Source organism: Peromyscus leucopus, chromosome 1 (genome assembly GCF_004664715.2).
Source record: "Peromyscus leucopus breed LL Stock chromosome 1, UCI_PerLeu_2.1, whole genome shotgun sequence".
Taxonomy (NCBI): Eukaryota; Metazoa; Chordata; class Mammalia; order Rodentia; family Cricetidae; genus Peromyscus; species Peromyscus leucopus.
The window spans coordinates 71568888-71591034 of record NC_051063.1 but is presented as its reverse complement, the minus strand read 5'-3'; the positions used below and the strand labels follow the sequence as shown (position 1 = coordinate 71591034).

The 22147-nt window shown below is 37.7% G+C and overlaps 1 protein-coding gene across 4 annotated transcripts in view; it reads left to right on the top strand.

Annotated features, from left to right (window-relative positions):
* Positions 1-22147, top strand: part of Zranb1 (zinc finger RANBP2-type containing 1) — a 59147-nt gene that overhangs the window by 16904 nt on the left and 20096 nt on the right. Inside the window, exons 2-4 of one of the 4 annotated variants that reach the window (XM_028868658.2) lie at positions 1116-1280; positions 2627-3477; positions 21283-21470. In XM_028868658.2, the coding sequence (XP_028724491.1) occupies positions 1240-1280; positions 2627-3477; positions 21283-21470 (1080 nt within the window). In that variant the 5' untranslated portion in view covers positions 1116-1239. Of the gene's footprint in view, positions 1-1041; positions 1281-2626; positions 3478-16674; positions 16799-21282; positions 21471-22147 lie in introns of those variants that run through there. The other 3 variants (XM_028868650.2, XM_028868675.2, XM_028868665.2) reach the window with 3 other exon arrangements.

Sequence of the window (22147 nt, the reverse complement as noted above, 5' to 3'; positions counted from 1 at the left end):
AATAGCATGAATAAGTAATTTACATTTCATTTCTGAAAAAAACTAAAGGAAGGAAATGCCTAATGAATATGAATATTGTCACTAAATTTCTGTTGTCCACTTTATGTATGTTTGTATAATGATAGTTCCCTGCCATTGAACACACTTTCAGTGCTGTTAGATTGGGTATAGTCAGTGTGTATAAAGTAAAATTTAAAAATCTAAGCAAGAGGCTGGGAGGATGCCTCATTTGGTAAAGCATTTGTTTTACAAGCACAAGGACCTGAGTTTGATCCCTTCACCCAGGTAAAAAGGCAGTAAAAAGGTGTGCTATTGGAACCCCAGTGCTGGGGAGGCTGAGACAGGAGGATCCCTTGGGGCTCACTGACCAGTCAGTTTAGCCTAATTGGGGAGCTCCAGGCCAGTAAGAGAGCCTGTCTCAAAGGAGATGGATGACATTCCTGAGGTTGTTATCTGGCTGCCATATGTACATTTGCACGCGCACGCACGCACGCACGCACGCACGTACGCACACACACACACACACACACACACACACACAGTTTAAAAATGTCTAAGCAAGATGATTCAAATTACCTGGTTATTAAGTAATGGGGGGACCTCAAATTCAATTACAAGAGAAAAAAATTTCAAACTAAATTATAAGTAGTTATTTTTTTACTTATTTGGATCATCTTACCTTTTCCTTTACAGTAATACAGATTGGAATTGACTCATCACTCATACTCATGATACTCTTGTTGGCTGTATTGGTACACGCCTACAACCATAGGTATTTGGGAAGCTGAGGCAAAAGAACTGCAAGTTTGAGGCTAATCTGGCCTACATGTAGAGACCTTGGCTCCACAAAATAAGGAGACATGCATACACACGTGTGTGTGCATGTGCCTGTGCACATATACAACACTATGCAGGGAATTCTTATGTTTAATTTGGCTGACCAGCCCAATAAATTAGCTGTTTTTCTTGCTGTGTTAAAGTAAAAATTCTAAATATAATAGTCCGTTATTAAAATAAGTATAATTAAAATGGAATTGATTAAAATTTAGGCTTTCTAAAAGTACTTTTGAATATAGAAGGCTATAAGTGAAATTCAGTTTTGGTCTCCTTTACAGGAATAGCTATTCACAGTCAGACAGAACCACTTACACGTTTTGCAGTATCTCCTGAGGAAGTCAGAGTCTGAGCCAGCATGAAGATTGAATCTTGTCTTTGGTCTGATTTTCCTTTATTGTAACCATGTGCAAGGTGGAGGTTATAGCATGGAAACTAAAATCTTAGTAAGTGTGCTTTTTATTTTAGCTACTAAATAGCATCCTTTCTATGAAGTTGTCCTCTTAGCAAAGGTCACTCTGTATGTAGGGTGTAGATTTTATAGGCAGGAACAGAATATACTTATCCAAAGTTCAGAAAGAAGGAAAAATACCCATCATTCTGCCTAGGAAACTTTTCTCTTTCCTGGTTAAAATAGATCATGGGGGAGGTACTAAATTTAGAACAGATTGAAAAATTGAGAGGTTGTTTCCTTTTCTAATTTAAATTATTAAAATATCATTAAATTTGCCATGTAAACTGCTTCACTTATGAATTAGTTGTCATTAAACAATAAAGTCTTCATTATAGTGTAGTATTAGTAAGCCCACTGTAGAGCCCTAGGAATATTTATTAACTGACTTGTCTCTCACTGTGTAGCCCAAGCTATCTTCAGTCTCAAGATCCTCCTGCTTCAGCCTTCTAGGCGCTAGGATTATAGGCATTGCCAGTATTCCCACCTTCTAGGACCTTTTAGATAGCAAATATGTTTTTAATATTAAACTTTAGTGTATTAATTTTTAAAATATCAAATGTGAACAATCAAAAATAGATTGACATGAGTATGCTAATAGTTTTCTTAGAGACATTTTGTCCATTTGGCTTTCCTGAGAGTATAGGTGATAAGGAGTAACTTTTTTACTCCAAATGTAATTAGATTTTGAGGATACAGAATATCAGAACTATTTCTAGCTTATCATGTTATTTTGTTAATTGTGATCAGTGCTCTTCAGCATCTTTCTTTTCTATCTGTGCCAATTAAAAGCAGTGAATAATTAGCACTTTCAAGCTATTTTCTCCCTTAGCAAAGATAATTAGGTAGGACTTTGATCTTCGGAATTTGTGGATCAGACATAGTATAAATAGCATGATCCACATTGTTTGTAATTTGAAAGTGGTTATATGTTTAAGGTACTATTTGGTTTGTGTTCTTTTCCTTGCCTACAGGTCTTTTAAACTTCTAAATTAGTGGTGACAGCTGAGCTGAAATTGACTAATTTCTACTAGTGACTTACTATTTTTATCTTCTTCCCCTGTAGAACAAGTCTGTATTCATTTCTTCTTATCATTTTCAGCAGTCCAAAGTAAACTTTCATTAAATTCTAAAGTCTAAGAGCTTCTTTGGGAATTTATCCCCAGTATCTCTCTGGAAGTCCCCAAACAAAAGTAGAATAATCCAGTAAGAAAATTTACATGTGTCTTTTAAGATATAGATATTTTCTAAGTTGAAGTGTATTTTTATTTTTGGGGACATATTTTCAGAGGTGGAATTATGTAGCTATTACTTTAATAACAGTGTCCTAATTATTTATAGCTTCCTGCCTGACATAACTCACTTCAAGAAGTACACAATGTCAGAACATGGGATTAAGTGGGCCTGTGAATATTGTACGTATGAAAATTGGCCGTCTGCAATCAAGTGTACTATGTGTCGTGCCCAGAGACCCAGTGGAACAATTATTACAGAAGATCCATTTAAAAGTGGTTCAAGTGATGTTGGTAGAGATTGGGATCCTTCCAGTACTGAAGGTGGAAGTAGTCCTTTGATTTGTCCAGACTCTAGTGCAAGACCAAGGGTTAAGTCTTCATACAGCATGGAAAATGCAAATAAATGGTCATGCCACATGTGCACATATTTGAACTGGCCAAGAGCAATCAGATGTACCCAGTGCTTATCCCAACGTAGGACCAGGAGTCCCACAGAATCTCCTCAATCCTCAGGATCTGGTTCAAGACCAGTTGCTTTTTCTGTTGATCCCTGTGAAGAGTACAATGATAGAAATAAACTGAATACAAGGACCCAGCATTGGACTTGTTCTGTTTGCACATATGAAAACTGGGCTAAGGCTAAAAAATGTGTTGTTTGTGATCATCCCAGACCTAATAACATTGAAGCAATAGAGTTGGCAGAGACTGAAGAGGCTTCTTCAATAATAAATGAACAAGACAGAGCTCGATGGAGGGGGAGCTGCAGTAGTGGTAATAGCCAAAGAAGATCGCCTCCAACTACGAAACGGGACTCTGAAGTGAAAATGGATTTTCAGAGAATTGAATTGGCTGGTGCTGTTGGTAGCAAGGAGGAACTTGAAGTGGACTTTAAAAAACTAAAGCAGATTAAAAATAGGATGAAAAAGACTGATTGGCTATTCCTCAATGCCTGTGTGGGTAAGTTTCTGTTTTTTTGCATTATTTTGAATGAGATGGGAAAAGGCATTGAAAATGGCTTGAAAACATTACTTAGCATTTGACTCATTTGGTGTGATAGCTCAAGTATACATATATAAAGGTCTGTATTTTTTACCTTGTCTGCCTTGTACCAAAGTGCCCACTTGTGTACATGAGAGAAAGCTTTTAAGTAAAAGAGACTGAACACATTAGGGAGAAAGTATATACCTGAAGTTTAAAATTGTTTCTCTTATTTATTGTAACAAGATGTGACAGAGGAACACCAGCTGCTCTTTCTTGGTGTTTGTAAACAGTGTGAGCATCTTGTGATGATAAAGGCTTTAGTCAGAAGTTAAAAATACCATAAAAATGTGTGATCCAAGAAGTTGAACGAACATAACATTGACCTTGAAAATGCTGATGTTAACTTAACATGAATGTCATGTAGTAAATATTTACACACTTGGTGGAACTGATTTCACATAGCCAGCTGATTCCATAGTTAGATTATGATTTATGTGTATTGTGTTTTCAATGCTTTCATAAAGAAACAAATAATATTAGTCACGATTGTTTGTTCAGAGATGTTAAAGGACAGAGACAGGTGGATGGAGGATTTTTCTCCAGTTACTAACTTGATGAATTAATAATTTGTGGTATAATTCATAAAGGTGTTACTTAATTCTGTTTTGTTTTGAGACAGGGTCTCTCTACAAGACAGAGTCTCTCTACACAGCCCTGGCTGTCCTGGAACTCACTATGTAGACCAGGCTGGCCTCAAATTCACAGAGATCTATCTACCTGTCAGAAAGTATTCTGATTCTTAAAAGTCCCCCCCCCCCCCAGTAAATTAGGTGTTTGGATTTTTTATTTAAATTATTTCTGTGGGTTGCTTATTTTGACATCACTTTTGTTTAGAAATATTTAAGTGATTTTTAAGGTTAACTTGGTGTGGAACAATAGTGCCCCTCCCCTATGTGATTTAACCTTCTGGAGTAGTCCCATGAGTATGGAAGATATAGACGTAGTCCTCAAGAAATCTGAGGGTTCTCAGGGCTGGAGACATGGCTCGGTATCAGAGCACTTCTTTTCTTCCAGAGGACCTGAGTTTGGTTCCTAGCACCCATATCAGATGGCTCACAACCATCTGTCACCCCAGCTCCAGGGGATACAATGCCTCTGACTTTCATGGGCACGTGCACCCAGTTGTACATAGCCACATGAACACACACACACACACAATTAAAAAATAAATCTTAAAAACAGAAGAAATGTGAAGTGTCGTCCCGTCCCCGGAGCTGAGGACTGAACCCAGGGCCTTGAGCTTGCTAGGCAAGCTCTCTACCACTGAGCTAAATCCCCAAACCTGTGAAGTTCTTTTTAATTTTCTTCAACTTTCATGGTTGTTTTGCCTGCATTCATGTCTGTGTACCATGTGTACAGTCCTTTGTGCAGGCCAGAAGGGCAATGAATCCCCTGGGACTGCATTACAGAGGATTGTGAGCTGCCATGTGGGTGCTGGAAATTGAACCTGGGTCCCCTGGAAGAGCAGTCAGTGCTCTTAACCTATCTCTTCAGTTATGAAATCTGAAAGTTTTTTTTTTTTAAATTTATAATGTCAAAATGTATGTCCTAGCAGTTGAGCTGCTGAAGTTTAGTCATAGTAACACTTAGCAACTGTTCTGATTTTCCTTCCATTGAGCCATGAACCATATCCTTTGACTTTGTTGTCTTATTTCATCCCTTTTCTTCGGGGTTTTTTATTACTTTTTTCCTATTGGGATCAAATTTATATATTTAGTACCACTTAATGCGTTCATAATGTTATACAGTTATCTTTGCTTTGCCCTAAAAGATTTTTGTTACCTAAAGGGAACCTTTTACCCATAAGGAAGTTAACACCTTCTTCCTTCCACCCCCATCCCACTAATGTGCTTTCTGTTAAAAATATCACAAAAATGTGACTTCAAGAAGTTGGATTAGAATTATATTGACCTCCAGAATATCTCATTCAAATTAATGAATTATATGACCTTTTGTGTTGTGATTGTCTTAATTACTTGTATGCCTTTGTAATACTTAAAATCACATTTGCAGTGGTAGTATGCCATCTGTATTTTAATCAGATGGTTAAAATACAAATAGTGTATATAAATTTACAGATGGAAATGAACCAATTTCTTTACCCTTTTGGAGGGTTATAGAATTCTTTTAGGAATCAAGAGTTTATAGTGCCTTAAGTCAGAGGATACCAGGAGAAAAAATGTTTTTAAATTTTTTTCCCTCTCTGTAAGCACAAGGTAGACCAGTCAGCATATTTGTCTTTATGATTGCTAGTATTTCATGTCTTTATGCCTTCTTGGTACTACCATTTATTTTATTTTACATATTCTTAATTCTTACTTTAACAGCAGTGAATTCATTTTTAAATGACAGAGCAAAAATGTATGGCCAGTGTGATCTGATCTTAATTCATTTACAGATTTCTTTGTTGTTGTTTTGGTCCTTGTGTATGACTTTTGGTAAGGTGGAGTCTGTCTTTGCTGAATTAGCTGAGTAATGTTAACCATAAGGTCAAAAGTTAAGGACCTGTGTCTGTTGGGTAGTCATATCCTGATGTGTAAATATCATTCAACTATGTTAACTTTAAAAAGAGAAAAGAGCTTGTTTACATTATGTTAGATTAATTAAAAAGACAAAACCACCTAAGGAGTAAGCCTAATAGAAAGGTGACATGTGCTGAAAACGATTTTTTTCTTGAGACAGGGTTTCTCTGTGTAACAGCGCTGGCTGTCTTGGAACTCACTCTGCAGACTAGACTGGCCTCACTGAGATCTTCCTTCCTCTGCTTCCCAAGTGCTAGGATTAAACTCATGAGCCATCACCATCCTGCATGTTCCCCAGGTTTTATTAGATGTGGGTACATTGTGAGTTATTGATACTTTGTATCAAAAATCACCTCTAGGCCAGGCATAGTGACATAGCCCAGCACTCAGGCCAGAGGCAGGTGGGTTTCTGTGAGCTCCAGGTCATCTTGGACTACACAGTGAGACCTTAACTCCAGAAATTGTGTGTGTGTGTGTGTGTGTGTGTGTGTGTGTGTGTGTAAAGCAGAGATATTGAGCATAAAATTGTATCCTGAGTGTAAATTATGAGATGTTCTCACTTAATATTGAAAAAGATTCTCATAGTCAGACCAGCTTTGAAGTTGATAAAATAAGATTGAGGAAGGTTGACTTAATTGAGAAAGCATCAACAGTGTTGAGCAAACAAGCTTCTGTGGTTATTGGATGTAAATTTCACATGTCATGTCATGTTGTGAGAGGATGTTGGGATGGCAGTGCCCAAATGTGCTGTCAGTAGAAGTGTTACCTGGGGATGGTAAAAGCAGAGCTCTCTTGTCTTTTCCTCTTAGATAACATGTAGCTGGAGCATACAGCAGAATACCTAATAATACACAGTTTTTGTTCTGGAGCTGTGTTGAGACAGTTCCCTGGTGAAACTGTGCTCCAATTTGTGACTCATGTCCAAAGACACAAGCTTCATACAATTCCTAAGTTAAATCTGTGCTTATAGCACATGTACTTGAACCCTAGACTTACATTATCTACTAAAATCTAATCTTCCTTAAAGTGTCTTGTAGATGTAACAGTCTTATAAATAAGAAACACAGAGCCAAATGTTAAAAGCCCAAGAGGTCAGAGCAGTAGCTAAGAGCTGAGACTAAAACCCTTTCTTATCCCTCGCTGCCACTGCCGTCCTTCCCCTCCGAAAGAGAGCTACTTCCTGTGTATCTATCTTTTTATTGACTTTCTGTTCTGCCTTCTCATTGGTTGTAAACCCAACCACATGACCTCCTCATCACTGCCTGTCTATACAGACCTCTAGGTCTTTTATGGTTGGTACTGAGATTAATGGCGTGTGTCTCCATGCTGGTGGTGTCCTTAAACACACAGAGATCTGCCTGTCATGTGATTGGGATTAAGGGCGAGTGCTACCACTGCCAGACTTCTGCTATGGCTTGCTATTAGCTCTGACCCCCAGGCATTTTTATTTATTAACATACAAATAAAATCACATTTCAGCACAAATAAAATATCACCATAGTGTCTTAATATTTTATTTATTTATTTATTTTACATATATGAGTGTTCTACTTGCATGTATTTCTGCATCACAGAAGAGGGTATCTGATCCTATTATAGATGGTTGTGAGCCACCATGTGGGTGCTGGGAATTGAACTCAGGACCTCTGGAAGAGCAGTCAGTGCTCTTAACCGCTGAGCAGTCTCTCCAGCTCCCATGTGTTAATATTTTAAACTCACTGCAGAGCCAGTGAGGGATTGGGATCTTTCTCAGTTTATGACCTTACTCCTTTTTTTTTTTTTTGAGACAGGGTCTGACTGAAATTCTGATCCTTCTGCCTCTCCCTCATGGATTTGAGATCAGAAGTGTTCACCTTATCTGGTTTATGTGGAGCTTTGTTCATGCTAGAAAAGTACTCTTTCAATTGAGCTACATCCCCAGCCCTCAGTCTACCATCTTGATCAATGACAATCCATGTTCCAGAAGCTTTTGTTAACCTTTTATTTTCCTATACCATATTTTCTCTATCCGATTTCTTCATTTCTTTGTCAAGATTTATATTTATTCATTTATTCATTTATTATTATTATTTGGTTTTTTCGAGGCAGGGTTTCTCTGTGTAGTTTTGGTGCCTGCCCTGGATCTCGCTCTGGAGACCAGGCTGGCCTCAAACTCAGAGATCCACCAGGCTCTGCCTCCCAAGTGCTGGGATTAAAGGCGTGCGCCACCACTGCCCAGCCTTCCATCTTATATTTTGAGATGGGTCTCTTCATAAGCTGGCTAGACTGACTGGCTATTGCTCTAGGGATCCTTTTGTCTACTTCTCTAGTTCTTGGATTATGGGACTTTTTCATGTGCTGGGCATCTTAACTCAGGCCTTATGCTTGAGTGGCCAGTGTGACTCAGCCATCTCTCAGTTGTCTTTTTAATTTTCTTTTTCTTTTTTTGTTTCTGTTTTTGAGATAGGGTCTTTCTTGGCTATCCAGGTTTTTTGTTTCTTTTTTTTTCTTTTTTCCTTTTTCTTTTTTTTTGAGACTAGGTCTGGCTTTGAACTGACCATGTAGCTTTGGCTATACTGCAGTTCCTAATCTTCCTGCTTCTACTTCTAAATGTTGGGAGTGTTGGGATGACATCCTTCAGATCATTCCTAGGCTGATTATAATGTACTCATGTGCTCCAGAGTAAGAGCTAACTTCCCACTTCCCACCCTCTACCCTCCACCCCTCAGCCAACAACACATTATTTAACCTGGGATTTATCTACTGTTGTACTCAGCTCATAGCATTCTGACAACCATTTCTCTTTCTTTCATTCCCTCCATTTTCTCCCTTTCTTTCCCTTTTCTTTAGTATTGGGGAATTGAACCCAGGGCTTTATGTATGCTGAGCAGGTGCTTGTCCATTGAGCTTTATCCCCAATCCTCTTTTACTTTTGCTTTTGAGATAGGGCCTTAAAAAGTTGCCCAGGCTGTCCTTGAATTCACTATGTAGTCCAAGGAGAACTTCATTTGTGATATTCCTGTCTTCAGAATACCTGGTAACTTCCTGTATTCTGTTTTTTATAGACCAACCTCAGACCTTTCTTCTGTCTGGGTTGCAGAGTTTGCTAAATTGCCTTTTTCAGGTCTTTTCTCTACTAATTTATTGGTGCTGGGAATGAAACCCAGGGTTTTGGACCTGCTAGGTAAGTGCTTTACCACTGAGCTAATAATAACAGGCCACTGTCAAGTCTTTCTCAGATGATTCCCTCTAAGGGAGGCCCTCCTGATTGATAAATTTAAAATTTCATCCTTGCCCTGTCCCTACTGCTATCATTTTATTTTTAAACCATGCTTGTCACTTTTTGATGCATTTATTCATCTTGTTTGTTATTTGTATATGCTTTGAAATTTGAGCTTCTTGGATGTCAGGAGTTTTTGTTCATAGTGGTATCCTAGTGCCTAGAAGGGTTTATCTTCAGTAGTCAATATTATGTGCATGTTTAGTTTTTTTTTTAAATATAGAAAGCTATTAAACTGTGTTTCTTCTGTCAACTGCAAATATATTGTTAAATTTGATCTAGTATCACTGCAATTTTTATAACTTTATTCTGTGAAAAATCAATATTTGAGGTATTTTCCATCTTGATGTCAATTGGATTTTTGCTCCCTTGCTAAACCTCTGTATACTAAGCCCAAACTAGCCTGCCAGATTGTGACTGTAGAACTACAGCTTGATAATAGATTTGTCAGAATGTATTTGTCTGTTTGGTTTCACAAACACCCTGTCCATTTAAAAAAAAAAAAAAAAAAAAAGGTGTATAGGTTTTTTTACATGAAAAAAAAAATTGTTTACAGGGCCAAGGAGATGGCTCAGTAAGTAAAGTGCTTGCTGCCTAAGCATGAGACCTGAGTTCAGATTCCAAGTACCCATTGAAAAAAAAAAAAAACCAGAAATCCAGGTGCTGTAGTGCCTTCCTGTAATCTCAGCTGAGAAGTAGAGAAGAGGATTCTAGGTGCTTTCCTAGCCAGTGTAGCAGAATATGTCTCAGAAAATAAGATAGTGTTAGAGGAAGAAGACATCTGATGCCAATCTTTGGCCTTTTCACATGCACACAAATGCAAGCCCATCTTTACATACACGTCTGTACAACACACATAAATAAAACTCAACTTGCTTTGGTATTAATTGTAGAGGGATGGATGTTTCCAACTTGTCTATTGAAAATTTTATTTTCAAAGGAAGTAAGCTGGTAAAAATGTTTGTATTAGTGGTATTTTTCTTTTTCTGTAGAAAACAAAATTCATACAGTGTAATCAATCTCATGTTAATAAAAAAAATCTTAGTTTTGAAATCCATATCTAGTTAAAAGGATATTTTATATTAATGAAAACAAAATTAAGCTCAATTACACTGAAGAAAGTCAGACTAGTTTTAGATAGATTGTGGTATTGTCAGTTGGGATGGCATAAGGTTTTTAATTATAGCAAGAAAACTAACCATAACAAAACCATTGAAGATACTTCAGGTTCATTGGTTCTTTAGAGTCAAGGCTGGCTATTTAGCCTAGGATGGCCTTAAATTCTGGATCCTCCCACCTCTAACTCTTGAGTACTGGGATTAAAGGAGTATATCACCATCCTGGGCTTCTCAATTTTAAGATAAAAAGCTTTATAGTTATAAGTCAAGAAATGTGTGGTAATTTGTTAGAGCAACAATGAGAAATAAATACATTTTTATTTAAAAAATAAAAAAGCATTTATAAGTATTTCTTATGTATATATATGTATATGTACACACACACACACACACACACACACACACACACACACACACACACACACACACACGATGTACCTAGTGCTCACAGAGGCCAGAGGATAGCATTGGGGTTACAGATGGATGACTGTGTGCTATAGTGTGGGTGCTGGGAACTGAACCTGGGTCCTGTGCTCTTAACTACTGAGCTATCTCTCCAGCCCTCAACTAATTGGAAAAAACCAAAACCAGAAAATTTATCTTTAGTTTGCACCAGTTCTTAGGCGGCTTAGAGTTCTCTTGTTGTCTGGTGGAAAGACATTGTACAGAAACTAACTTGAGGAGACATGCTGCTGCTAGTCTTTTTCTGTAGCTGCAAGTTTTCCTGTGTCCTGGCTGGCCTACAGTTGGGACAAATCTCTCCCACTCACGTCCCCCAAGTAAACACACAGAGGCTTGTATTAATTATAACTGCTCAGCCATTAGCTCAGGCTTATTGCTGACTAGCTCTTACACTTAAATTAACCCATAATTCTTATCTATGTTTAGCCACATGGCTTGGTACCTTTTCTCAGCTCTGCCTTATCATCTTGCTTCCTCTATGTCTGGCTGGCAATTCCTGACTCAACTTTCCTCTTATCCCACCTATACTTCCTGCCTGGTTACTGGCCAATCAGCATTTTATTTATCAACCAATCAGAGCAACACATATTCACAGCATACAGAAGGACATCCCACAGCAGAGGTGGGAGAGACTTCCGTTTGCTTGAGCACTAGATCAGAAGGATCAGTTTCTAGAGCTTTTGAATAATGGTTGATGCATCTTGCCCTTCTTGTGAAGGCAGTAAAATAAACATGCCTATATGAAACTTCTTGTATCCTAGGGTAGTCTGTCTCTTGCTGATAGTTCATAGCATCCAGATTATTTGCACTTAATGTTTTGTGTGGGGTTTTGTGTCCTGTTTGTTCTGTTTGATTTGCTTGTGTTGGTTTTATTTCCGTCCAGTATACCTCATAGACTGTTTGGACAATTTATTTTCCATCTTTAGAAATCTTCCTTCCTTAAGGAATTGCCTTACAATCATTACTTCCATGTTGTGGGCTCAGTAGCAGACATTTGTTCTAATATATCAGCTTTAGAAATCATCTCTTGGGAATTGAGAGAGGAATAATAAAACCATTCACTACCTTGTTAGGTTTCAGTTGTGGTTGTTTGAGTGCTAAACTGTGAATTTTAATTTAATTATTTCATTTTATTCCTTCTTTTAGGACAGAGTCTCATGTACATGCCCAGATCTGCCGCCAACTGTCTGTGTAGTGGAGGGTGACTTTGAATTCTTGATCCTCATGCTTCCACTTACCTTGTAACCTTGAGGTTACAGGCAATGTGCCACTCTGCCTGATGAACTTTGATTTTATATTCTTGCCAAACTGAATATTCTACTGAAAGATTTTCTCTGCTTTAGTATCCTGTACTTAATACGTTACTTTACATATGAATGAAGGCAGAACCAGACAAAAATATCTGGTATCTTATTAATTAATAGTCTTTGACATTTAAAACTGGACAACCCTGCCTTTTGAACAAAAATATTATATTAAAGACTTTTAATGGAATCAAAAATATATTCAGACTCCTGTAGGAAATCTTTGGTGCTATATCCATAAAAGGAAAATGAGCCTCTAGGACGCTGGCGGTGCATCCTTTGTATGCCATTGCTTAACTTTGTGTTGTACTCTTAATGTGGGGTGTGTGGTTATAGCTATTGCAGCTCAGCATCTAGGTGGGCGTAGTGCTGCTCGCCTTTAATCCCAGCCCTGGGGAGGCAGAGGCAGGTGGATCTATGTGAGTTCAAGGTCTCTACATAGTCTATATAGTTCCAGTCCAGCTAGGGCTGCATAGTAAAACCCTGTCTCAAAAACAAAAAGCAAAAACAACTCAGTATCTTTTGCTCTATACACATTCTTGCTCATGGATTTACTTATCTCAGGTAGTTTATATTTAGCACTATGAAAGAAGTAATTGTCTTCAGGTAGTTTTGAGAGTTTAAGGATTTTTTCTATGATTTTGGAACTTTGAATATAAAATAGCATTTTAAATCATGATTTTTTGAACTGAGTTCTCAGCAATATAAAAGGTCCTAATTAAAGAAATAGGGAACGCATACATGTATGGGTACGCATAACACCCCCTTCCTTTTCACTGTTAATTGATAGTGGGCAGTTTATTTTGATATTTGAATACTTCTTGACACTGAGGGTTTAAAAAAAAAAGCAAAACTTCTAGGAATGGAGTATATAAGGCAAATTGATGATTGGTGCTGGCAGATATAGAGCCCTAACAGTTTTCTTCTGGTTGCTTTTGGTATGTTTCAGACATGTTTTCTGGCTTTCAGAAATGATTGATCACATAGGCTTGCCAACTAGCAGTTTGTACTTCCTATGCTGAGAAAAGAAATGTGGTACTATATGGATACAGTACCTTCTTTCTGCTGTTTCTCAAAGCAGGGCCTTGTGTTGGTGATTCTTGATTATACATATGATTATATGATACAATATATGGGTCATTAAATTAGTAAAGACCTTTAGTTAAAAATGGACAGTGACTGGATGTAGTGGTATATGCTTGTAGCCCCAGCACTTAGAAATCTGAGGCAGGAAGATTGCCACAAGTTGGAGGATAGCTGAGCTACATAATGGACTATGAAAGGATGTGCTTAGAGTTAGTGTTAGTCTAAAACAAACAAAATTAAAAGCCTTTTTAAAATGAGTTGTGTATATTGGGAGCAAAACCTAAGCATTGATAGTTGGGCTTCTTTTTAAAAAATGATAAAAAATCATTTTTCTTATTTTCTCTTCTCATTCCCGGTCTTACTTTGAAGACCGCTACCTTTCATCATCAGCTTATTCTGAAAAACTTTACAGTCTGTGTGGAAGTTACAAGCAGAGCACAGGGTTACATAGCCTTGCCATGGTTTTTCATTGTCTACTTTGTCTTCTCTCTCACTGGACTGTTTCTCCTGAAACACTTTAGCCAAAGACATATGACACTTTGCTCCTCAATCTTTTAGCATATATTTCCCAATAACAAGGATGTTTTCCCTACATAATCACAGGATATAATTACACAGGAAATGGAGTACTGAGGTCCACATTTCACCAGTTCCTCTGAATGCTTTGCCCCACCCTGTTGAACCAAGGCAGATGACATTGTGTTCAGTTGTTTTGTCTCTTCAGTGGTTTAGTCTAGAGCAGTGCCAATTTTTTAAAATTATTTTTTTATGACATTAATGTTTTTAAAAATTCCAGTTTTGTAGAGTGTGTCTCAATTTGGAATTTTAGGTTTTTCTGTGATATAGATTTAGTTAGGTATTGCTTTTAGTAGAGGGAGGAATACTGCAGAGGTGAAGTTATTTTAGCAGTGCTTCTAATATCTCTGAATAATGCCTGTGTATCATTGTCTTTCTCTGTATTTTAAGATTTATTTATTTTGTGTATATGAGTGTTTTGCCTGCTTAGAGGTTTACACCACATATGTGCAGTGCACAAGGAGGCCAGAAGTGGACACTAGATCCCCTGGAACTGGAGTTATAGGTGGTTATTAGTCCCATGGGGGTGCTGGGACTGAACCCAGGCCTTCTGGAAGAGCAGTCAGTGCTCTTAACCTCTGAGCCATCTCTCCAGCCCCCTCATGTCTTAAAAACAAAACAAAACACAAAATTAGAATTTAATTGTGGTAAAGTACATATACATTTTACCATTTTAATCCAGTTTAATTTTTGGTGCTGGGAATTGAGTCCTGGAATATGCTGGGCATGCAGTCTACTGCGCCACCCCTTGCCTCACTCTTAGTGGTGTTAGTTTTACATTGCTGTGTAGCCACCCACCCCTACCACCTTCAGCACTTCTTTCATCTTACATTAAACTGTGACTCAATTTCCCACCCCAGCAACTGCATTATACAGTCTGTGAATTTAACTACTCTAAGTACTGCACATGAATGAGATTGTATGGTGTTTTGGTCTTTTGTAACTGACCCATTCTAGTTAGCATATTGTCTTTTAAGGTTCATATGTTGTGGCATGAGTCAGTTTTCTTCCTTAATTTTTTAATGACTTTATTTTTGTGTATATGTGTGTGCATGTGCCCATGGGCCATACAGCATGAGGGTAGAGGACAGAGGGCAAGTTTTAGGAGTCACTTTTCTTCCAATATGTGGGTCCCCAGGTTGTCAGGCTTGGCTGCAAGCACCCTTAACTTGCTGAGCCGTCTTGCCAGCCCCAGAATTTCCTTCCTTTTAAAGACTGAATAATATTCTATTGTATTATCTACAATATTATATCTATTGTATTGTAATATTCTATTGTATTATTGTATTATCATGTTTTATTTATTTGTCTATCATTTACTGGCATATTTGTTATTTCATCAAATTTAGGCGTTTGGCCTAGCATTGTTCATGCTTGTATTCCTAGCATTTGGAAGTCTAGGCTGAGGCAAATGGATTGCTGTGAGTTAAGAGGCCAGCATATTTTACACACACACACACACACACACACACAGAGAGAGAGAGAGAGAGAGAGAGAGAGAGAGAGAAAGTATAGTGGTGGGAGAGATTAAAATGTTTTCATTTGGACGTAGGGTTATGGCCCAGTTAGAAGAATGCCTGTCCAGCATCCCTGTAGTGGGATATCACACAAACCAGGCATAGTGGCTCATGCTTGTAATTTCAAGTCTTGGGAAGTAAAGGTAGGAAGATCAAAAGTTCAAGGTTTCCAGATGTGTAGTGTGTTAGGATGCATGAGACCCTGTCTCAAAAAAAAAAAAAAAGTTTTCATCTTTTAAGAACTAAATATAATTGGATTTAAGAAATTATTTTCAGAGCTGGAGAGATGACTTAGTGCTTAAGAACACTTACTGCATTTGCAGAGGACCTGGGTTTAGTTCCCAACACTCACTACCATCTGTAACCCCAGTTTCAGGGAATTCACCACCTTCTGGCCTCCTCTGGCACCAGACATGTATATAGAATACATGGATTTAGGCATGTAGGTAAAACACTCATACACATAAAATACAAATGAATAATAAAAACTATTTTCAATCTCTGATTTCTTGTTTTTTGAAAGGTCACTGTTCTGAGACACTTCTAGAATAGAAATGGCTGGGCTAAGCTTGTTGTTACCTTTGGTTACAGTGTGAAAAATGAAACTAGGAGACAGTTTGGTCTGCTCAAATTATTTCTGTAGTTGTCTGTTCTTGTGCCTGTGTGAAGGCATGGTTAAAAATATTAAGGGCTTAAAAATATAATTCAGTTTTTCATCTTGGAGAGATGGCTCAGTGGGTAAAAGTGCTTCTTCCTGTGTGAGCGTGAGAACCTGAGTTCAGATCCCGGCACTCATGTAAAAAGCTAGGAGTGGCTGCAGACGTGTCACCCATATTCTGTAGAGCAGGATTGTGGCCTTGCTGGCTGCCCAGCCTATCTTCAGGTTCAGTGAGGACCTTGTCTCAAAGCAGTAAGGTGGAGAGTGATTGAGAGGGCACTTAGTGACCTTTTCTTCTGGTTTCTGTAGGCATATGTACATACACACATGCATACTCACAAAAATATAACTCTTATTTGAGTATTAAAAATTCCTTGCAAATATTTGAGCCCAGGTTTATGATTATAAATTATACAAGGATGTTTTTTAAAAAATTGGTTACTGAGTGGGATAGTTTTCTTGTTAATACCCAAAATCAATTAAATAATTTAAGCCTTAGGTAGAGGAAACTGCCTAGACAATACAACCAGCCACATGTGTATCTTTCTACTGACCATCATCCTTCAGGACATTCTGAACACTGCCATTTAAAACTAACTTTTCTCTTTAAGGGTTCCTGAAATTGTGCCTGCTGTCTCCAGGTCCACCCTGACCCCACAGCATAAACCATGCTGTGATGTTACACAGCTACCATAGAACTCCAGGGTAGTGTTGAGCTGGCCCATGTGGGTTCAGGTAAGTCCTGGCTTTTTTTTTTACCATTTGGCATCTTTTTCAAAGTTAGTTACCCTTATGATTTTATATCATAAAGGAAAATAAGACAAAACTTTGAAAACTGTGCCATATATGGGGGAAAAATAAGTCTGTTATCTCAACATCTAATGAGCCAGCTCCAGATGCTAACCAATGGAGTTCCATAGTAGCTGTGAAGTCCCCAGTGAGTTTTTGACCTGTGGCTTCAAAATCTGTTAAGTTCCACTCTGGCCCAGTATATAGGACAACATGATATGAGCTTTCCTGCTGCAGCTGCCTCTTAAAGATTTTATTGGGTAGCTAGTAATATGCTATATGTTTTCATTTACTTAAAGACTACACAGTTTAAGAAGTATATTGACATTTTCTTTACCTCTAATTGCCAATAGTTAGCTGGTTTTGAATGTATAATGATACAGTGGGTCAGTTTTAGGTTGCTGGTTGGTTTGGAGTTAGTCTCAGAGTGCTTCCAGTTGTCTTTATTTACCTTTATAATAATGCAGAGGAAGAGGGGGCAAGATAGAACACACAGTGTAAGTTTGTTAAAGAGAACTAAGGTGCTTCAGTTACTATTGGAGATGATGTGAGTGATCATAGATCCTACCTGCCTCTTCTCTTAGAATGGATCAACTCCCCCAACCCCAGCCTTTGTTCTATAAAGTAAGGTTTTAACATTTATGTGCTGCCCTTTCCTGCTTTGCTGTGCTTTTGGTTTTTCTTTCTTTTATCCTTGATGATAGAAGTTACTAAGCATGTAAAGAGCTAGGGGACATCTTTGTGATTGTGATACTTTCCTCCTCCCTAAGCAAAATAATAATAATAATAATAATAATGTGGTGGCTAAAGTTTAATTATATGACATAAGCCAGGTCCTTTTAAATATCAAACCTACAGTGAAAATTCAAGTGAAGAAACTCTAAGCTTGATCAGTAGCTCTTTTTGAGCACTATGTAGTAAAATTTAACAAAACTTGGACAGTTTCATGATGCTGTCATGAACTTTGATCTGTAATAAACTTAACAGTTATTAAGCTGTGAGCTTTTACGGCTAATGAATACAGTATCCACATTCCCAAGGTATTAGACAGTAAGTGTTATTAAAAAGAGGTGTTTTGTTCCTTTTTGTGTCAGTTGTGTGCTGGGAAGGTTGGAGTCTTATTCTTCTGCCTCCTCCATCTGTCTCCAGTCTTTGTTTTGGGGGGAACAACAGCATTGTTCCTACTTGAGTTTAACAAAGACTGGGAGGGGAGAATTCAGTATTTTTGATGTTCAAATCAAATGAAAATTCTGACTGGCTCTGTGTATGTGATTCAGCTTTCTGAGTTGTGATACATACAACATGGAGGTCAGCATTTGAAGTTCTGGATACTTTGAAGACAGGCAGGCGGTAGTGTCAATTGTAGTCCCAGGTGTGGTTTGCACAGTTCAGTGTGCTAGCTGGTCTGATCTCCCCACCCCATGTGTCAGCACTAATTTCAGACATTCTTGAGAAACATTAGTGAGGAAATGAATTCTTAAGGACTAAGACATCATCTGTACAAAGATTTAGCTAAAGAGTGAAGGCAGTGATGTAGAGCATCTTCCCATCTTCCAAACCAAAGAAAGGAGTCACTTGATATTTACCTTTAGATTGCCTCATAGTTGTGCTTTGTGGGGAAAAAGTATTTGAACGCACAGAAATTTCCTGCATGCCTATACATCTGTATACATATACACAGATCTTCCTTTGTCTATTCAGGTCAGTTGATCAAGCTTCTACTTTTAGAACTTGGAACATTTTATGTGTAATAGGTATTTATAAATAGATAATATTTTTAGATTTTTTTGTTTTGTTTTGTTTTTCGAGACAGGGTTTCTCTGTGTAGCTTTGCACCTTTCCTGGAACTTTGGTAGCCCAGGCTGGCCTCAAACTCACAGAGATCCACCTGGCTCTGCCTCCCGAGTGCTGGGATTAAAGGCGTGCGCCACCACCGCCCGGCTCTGTTTTTAGATTTTTAAGCCAAAACTCTGTAAAAGGTGCAGAGATGCATTGTTTTTCTTCCCATGTTGGGGATGAAACCCAGTGCCTTTCATTTGCTGGATATGCGCTCCATCACTGAATTAACTCCAGCCCTAGTTTTGGCTCTGATAGGCCTGAAGGGAAAACAGTTGTCTTTATAAAGAAACACTTTAGCATGGGATGTGGTGGCACACGCCTGTAGTCCCATCACTTGGGAGGCTGTGGTAGGGGAATTATCTCAAGTTTGAGGTCATTTTTGGGCACATAATGAGTTCTAGACTTGGGCTGCATTGTGAGGCCCCAGCAAACATAATAAAATAACACCTACAGAAACAAAAGGAGATGGGGGAGTATACCCAGTTCTAAATAATATAAATTACATTAAATTATTTCTAGACTTTTTATATACTTGAACATAATTAAAAATAGAAAACTCTGTAATGATAGACGATTTTAGTAAGTAGCATTACTCATGTCTGTTCTTGAGCTTTGTGTGTCAGGAAGATGTTATGTTGTCTCATGCTAACTCTACTACAGTTTGGTCCTAGTGACTTCTAGGGTACTTTTCTTCACAAGGATGTTTTGAAGCTTTTATGTTTAAATTGGATTAGGGCTGATTTATAGTTGGACTGTGTGGCAAGCAATGTATTGACCCAAACAAACTAAATTTCTGTAAAAAGCATTCTTAGTTAATAACACGAGGGTTACAGTTGGTTTTGTTTTTATGGTGTTGGGATTGAACCTAGGTCTTCAATATGTGCTAGGCAAAAAAGGTCTACCATGGAGCAAGCTTTACTTCCAGCCCCAATATAGTGTGTTTTTATTTATTTTTTTGAGTTAGAAAATTTCACTGTTGTTACTTAGGCTCTTGGGCTCACAGGATCCTCCTGAGGCCTGAGACACCTAAGAACTGGGACTATACAGTCCACAGCATCATGTCTACTTTCTTGTGAGTCCTCAACCTGAAAAATTTGTATTTAAATGTTGGGGGGTGGGTGGAGATTTAGATTTGCAGAAAAGATCCATGACTCTTCAAGTTTGAAAACTTTTAAAGCTGACCTTCATGCCTCCCAGACAGGATTTCAAAGGATTTGGGGAAAGGTAGGCATCATGTACTTATTGTCTTTTGTGCCTGTATTGCTTTACCAGAGTACTGAGGACATAACAGACATCCATTGAGTGTGGGAATTAAATGGACAATTTTAAGATTGGTTGTCTTTAATAGAGGACTATTTAGTTATACCAGGTATATATTTCTAATTCAAAACAGCAATTACAATGCCTTTTAAAAAGTACACTAAGAATATTTTTAGCATTTTACTCAGAAGATAAATAAAATTCTTAGCATTTTACTCAGAAGATAAATTTTTTTCTGATATAACTTAGGAAACACTGAAAAACAGTTGGTCTGATTATTTGTTTTACTGTATTTATTGAAAGCTAATGTGCACTCTCATCCCCTCCCCCAGGCAGTTTATTATCCATATTGTTCAGTAATTACTGTCTTAACATTAATTTGTGTTAAGGTAATAAAATGATTTAATGGGAATGGAAGGTTTATGGCTTTGAAAAAAGTGTTATTTTATCTTCTTGCTCCTAATTGTTTTGTTTTATTTTAGCATATTTAAAATCATGTAGTATAAGTTTTATTTTAACAGTTATCATTTCCCTCCTTTCTCTCATTATATAGACCAGGCAGACCTTACAGAGATCTGGCTGCCTCTGCCTCTGCCTCTGCCTCTCAAATGCTGGGATTAAAGATGTACACCACCCACTTTCTTTAGAGACATTGTTTCTATAACACAGGCTAGCCTGGAATTCACTGTGTAGTCCAGGCTTGTCATGCCCTCCTGCCTTTAACTCCCAAGTGGAGTGCTGCAATTACAGTTGTGAACTGACACATTCAGTTATGTATGAACAATGTGTAAAGTGTATAAGGAAGTCTTGACTGTGGGAGATTCTGAAATCAAAATGCTGCCAATTTCTACTTAAAATGAAAATTATTTTAGAGCTAGACAGCTCTGTAGAAAGCTCAGTGTTTGTTTTATTCTGCTTTAAAAATAGCCAGACACCAACTGGAAGCACATGTATATCTCTGGGGTTTGCTGTCAGGATGAATGCAAGACAATAATGGCTTATTTCTTCAATGATGTCTAGTTTCTCAAACTGGGTTGTCCTTATTCATTTTAAATTCATTTACTCTATTCTAATAGTTCTTTAAAGCCTGCCGTAGTTTGGAGCCTAGTCATGATGGTAAGTGCCAAACCAGGCAGTTCTAGTTCTGGAAAGAAAATGTGAAATGGTAGGAAAATACTAATTTTCCTTATTTTCTTTAGGACATGTAAATGATGCCCCAGGATCCAAGAAGTACAAAGGAATGTTTCAAGTGTTAAGTGTGGTTGCTTCACCTGTGTGTCTTTTGAAGAAAAATAGATTTAAGTGCTTTTCTATCTTGGTGCTTGTTTCAGGGGTTGTGGAAGGTGATTTAGCAGCCATAGAAGCATACAAGTCATCAGGAGGAGACATTGCACGCCAGCTCACTGCAGATGAAGTACGCTTGCTGAACCGACCTTCTGCTTTTGATGTTGGCTACACTCTGGTACACCTGGCCATACGCTTTCAGAGGCAGGACATGCTAGCAATACTGCTTACAGAGGTAAGTTGTGGCACTTTGGTTATTGAACCCAGGACTTGTATGTGTTAGGTAAATAATGTTACCACTGAACTGTTACCAGCTTTAATGTTCTTTTATATTGAAGAAAGGGGTTCTTTAGTTTTTTGGTTTTTTTGTTTAACTTTTATTTTTTATTGCTGTACTGTGGGTTGAGTGTAGGACCTTGTACATACTAGACAAGTGCTTTACCACTGAGCTTTATCCTCAGTCCTAATTTTTTGTTATTAATGTTATAACATTTCCCCAAACTATTCTTACATGTTTTAAACTTTTTTACTTGCTTTTAAAAATTGTTTTAAGAGATTTTTAATAGTTTTAAGATTTATTTTTATTTTTAGTGTGTGTGTGTTTTGTCTACTTGTATGTATGTGTGTGCACAATATGAGTACAGTGACCTTGAAGGCCAAAGATGGTGTCACATCCCCTTGGAACTGGAGTTATAGTTGATTGCAAGATGTCACCTGGGTGCCTGGAAACAAACCTATGTCCTCAGTGTTCTTAACTACAGAGTCATCTCATACTCTACCCCGTTCAGTTGTGTTTTAAATGGTACCCCTTCCCTGGTGTGGTAAATATTTTTTGGTTTGTTTGTTTGTTTAGCCAGATTTCTAAGCGGTCTTATTAAATTAAAAAAAATAAAATAAAAAAAATAAAAAATA